This window comes from Aptenodytes forsteri, unplaced genomic scaffold (genome assembly GCF_000699145.1).
Source record: "Aptenodytes forsteri isolate BGI_AS27 unplaced genomic scaffold, ASM69914v1 Scaffold268, whole genome shotgun sequence".
NCBI classification, from domain to species: Eukaryota; Metazoa; Chordata; class Aves; order Sphenisciformes; family Spheniscidae; genus Aptenodytes; species Aptenodytes forsteri.
The window spans coordinates 14,477-16,436 of NW_008794233.1; the positions used below are offsets into that span (position 1 = coordinate 14,477).

The 1,960-nt window shown below is 61.9% G+C and overlaps 1 protein-coding gene across 1 annotated transcript in view; it reads right to left on the reverse strand.

The window, feature by feature from the left end:
* EIF4B (eukaryotic translation initiation factor 4B) overlaps positions 1-1,960 on the reverse strand; it is a 9,457-nt gene that overhangs the window by 2,963 nt on the left and 4,534 nt on the right. Inside the window, exons 4-7 of the mRNA XM_019473785.1 lie at positions 1,606-1,660; positions 1,037-1,180; positions 379-489; positions 32-74 (exon numbers count right to left, since the gene is read on the reverse strand). Of these exons, the coding sequence (XP_019329330.1) occupies positions 32-74; positions 379-489; positions 1,037-1,180; positions 1,606-1,660 (353 nt within the window). The remainder of the gene's footprint in view (positions 1-31; positions 75-378; positions 490-1,036; positions 1,181-1,605; positions 1,661-1,960) is intronic.

Consider the following 1,960-nt stretch of genomic DNA (forward strand, 5'->3'; position numbering starts at 1 on the left):
CCGTGGGAGTCCTCCCCCCGGCGGTAGCCCCCTGCCGAAAGGCCCTCCGCCGCTGCCTATCCTGGAATCGTAGCCTGAGGGAGGAAAGGAAACCCCTCCCGCTGAGTCCCCATCCCCGCCGGGCCGGCGGGGAGCAGAGCAGGAGGCCTTCCTGCAGGCCAGCGTCTTCCTAACGCAACGGCCTTAAAATCTGGGTCACACTCGGGCTCCGGTCGGGACCAGCGCAAGGCCAGGGATTAAAGTTGCCTGGAGAGGAAGAGCAACAGCTCATCTTCCGCAGCCCCTCCCCAGTTACAGGAGGGGAACTGGGCCACGCTGGGCTCCGCCGTGGCAGAGCCTCACCCTCACCGCCCCAGCAATCCTTCGGGAACATCCTACCTCGGTCATAGTCTCTGCTGCGGTCGTCGTAGCGATCCCTGCCCCCAAAGCCACGGTCCATATCCCTCCGCGGACCATCACGATACCGATCGTCGTAGCGATCCCGATACCCTGGAGGCAGGAGAAGGGGGGGGGGCAGGTCCAGGGTGAGCGGGGCAGCTCGGAGGGAGCCGGCACACCGTTTTACCCTGAACGCTCAGGTGACAGACACCGGCAAGGATTTTCCTGCGCTCGTTACTGTACGAGAGTCACAAATCCCTTAAGGAAGCAGGAAAATCCCACTGCCGTCCTCCAGAAGGGAGCCGGCGCTGACCCGCTCGCCCTTACAATAATCTAGCCGGGGAACGAGCCGGGTGGCCGCTCCGTCAGCGTCCGATCACAGACAGAGCAGAATAAAGCACACCCGGACGTCAAGATAACGCGGATTTTCAGGGGAAACAACAGAAAGGAGGAAGAACTGTCCATAGGGAAAGATGCGTCAGATTCGGCCCTGGGCTACAGACGCAGGGGAAGCAACCACCAAGTCCCGCAGGAAATCTGCTTGCCAGGGGAGGAGCGGAGGGAAGCCACAGCCCGGCTCCTTCGTTACCGTTCAGGTCCCCTCAGACACCGTTTCAGGACAGCAACGGAAGGAACACCTATTTTTCTGTCAACTCACTGTCTCCGAAGCTGTCGTCGCCCCTGCGGGGCGGGTAATCATCAAAGCTATCGGTGGTGGCAGGACGGGCCCTCCAGTCGCTCTCGAACCTCTCCGAGTCACGGAAGCGATCCCGATCTCTGCCAAAGCAGCGATCGTCCCGATCTGCCGGGGAAGGGAAGGAAATTTAAGCTCGCAGGGCGGAGAGCAGCCGTCGGTGGCGAATCGAGCGAGGGCGCAACCCAGCCTCCCCGAATTCACTAGTCTGTATCAGCAGTAACCACCAACGCTTTGAAAAGCCCTTGGCCGAGTCGGTTAGCGCGATAGGGAGAGCACAGGGGCGTGGGAGGAACCAACACAACATCATTAGATAAGTGTCGGCAGGCAAAACATCCCTGCCGGGCCCTCCAGCCGCGCAGGCGGGAGCCAAGCCCGTGCCCTGGCCTGGAGCAGGGCTCAGACCCAGCGATCTGGGTCGTGACGACAGCGATTCGTCCCTCCTTAACCAGGCTGATCACCAACCCGGCGCAAGACGTGGTTACCGAGACAGCCGAGGCGAAGGGAAGGTCGCGAGCCAGCAGGACGCTCACCTTTATCCTGAGCTTGATCAGCAACATCCACTCGTATTCTTCTGTTCCCTAGGGACTGAAAACAACAGCGGGAAATCAGCCTTGCGGCCTGAAGATGTGCAGAGGGGCGAGAAGAGCCGACCCCAGGACGATGCCCGAGCGCGGAGCAGGCAGCTTGTCCGACACAGGGGTCGATGGCCTTAAAAAGCACTTTCTTCCCCATTTAAGTCTCTCTCGAGCAGGGACAGCCGTCGCCCTGCGAGACGACACTTCTTAACGCGTCTCTAGCACCCAGGGCTGCCTGGGGATGCGCCTGATCTGACTTGGGGGGGGGGGGGGCAATGGGGGGGGCGGGCGCGGGCAGCCCTGCCCCGCC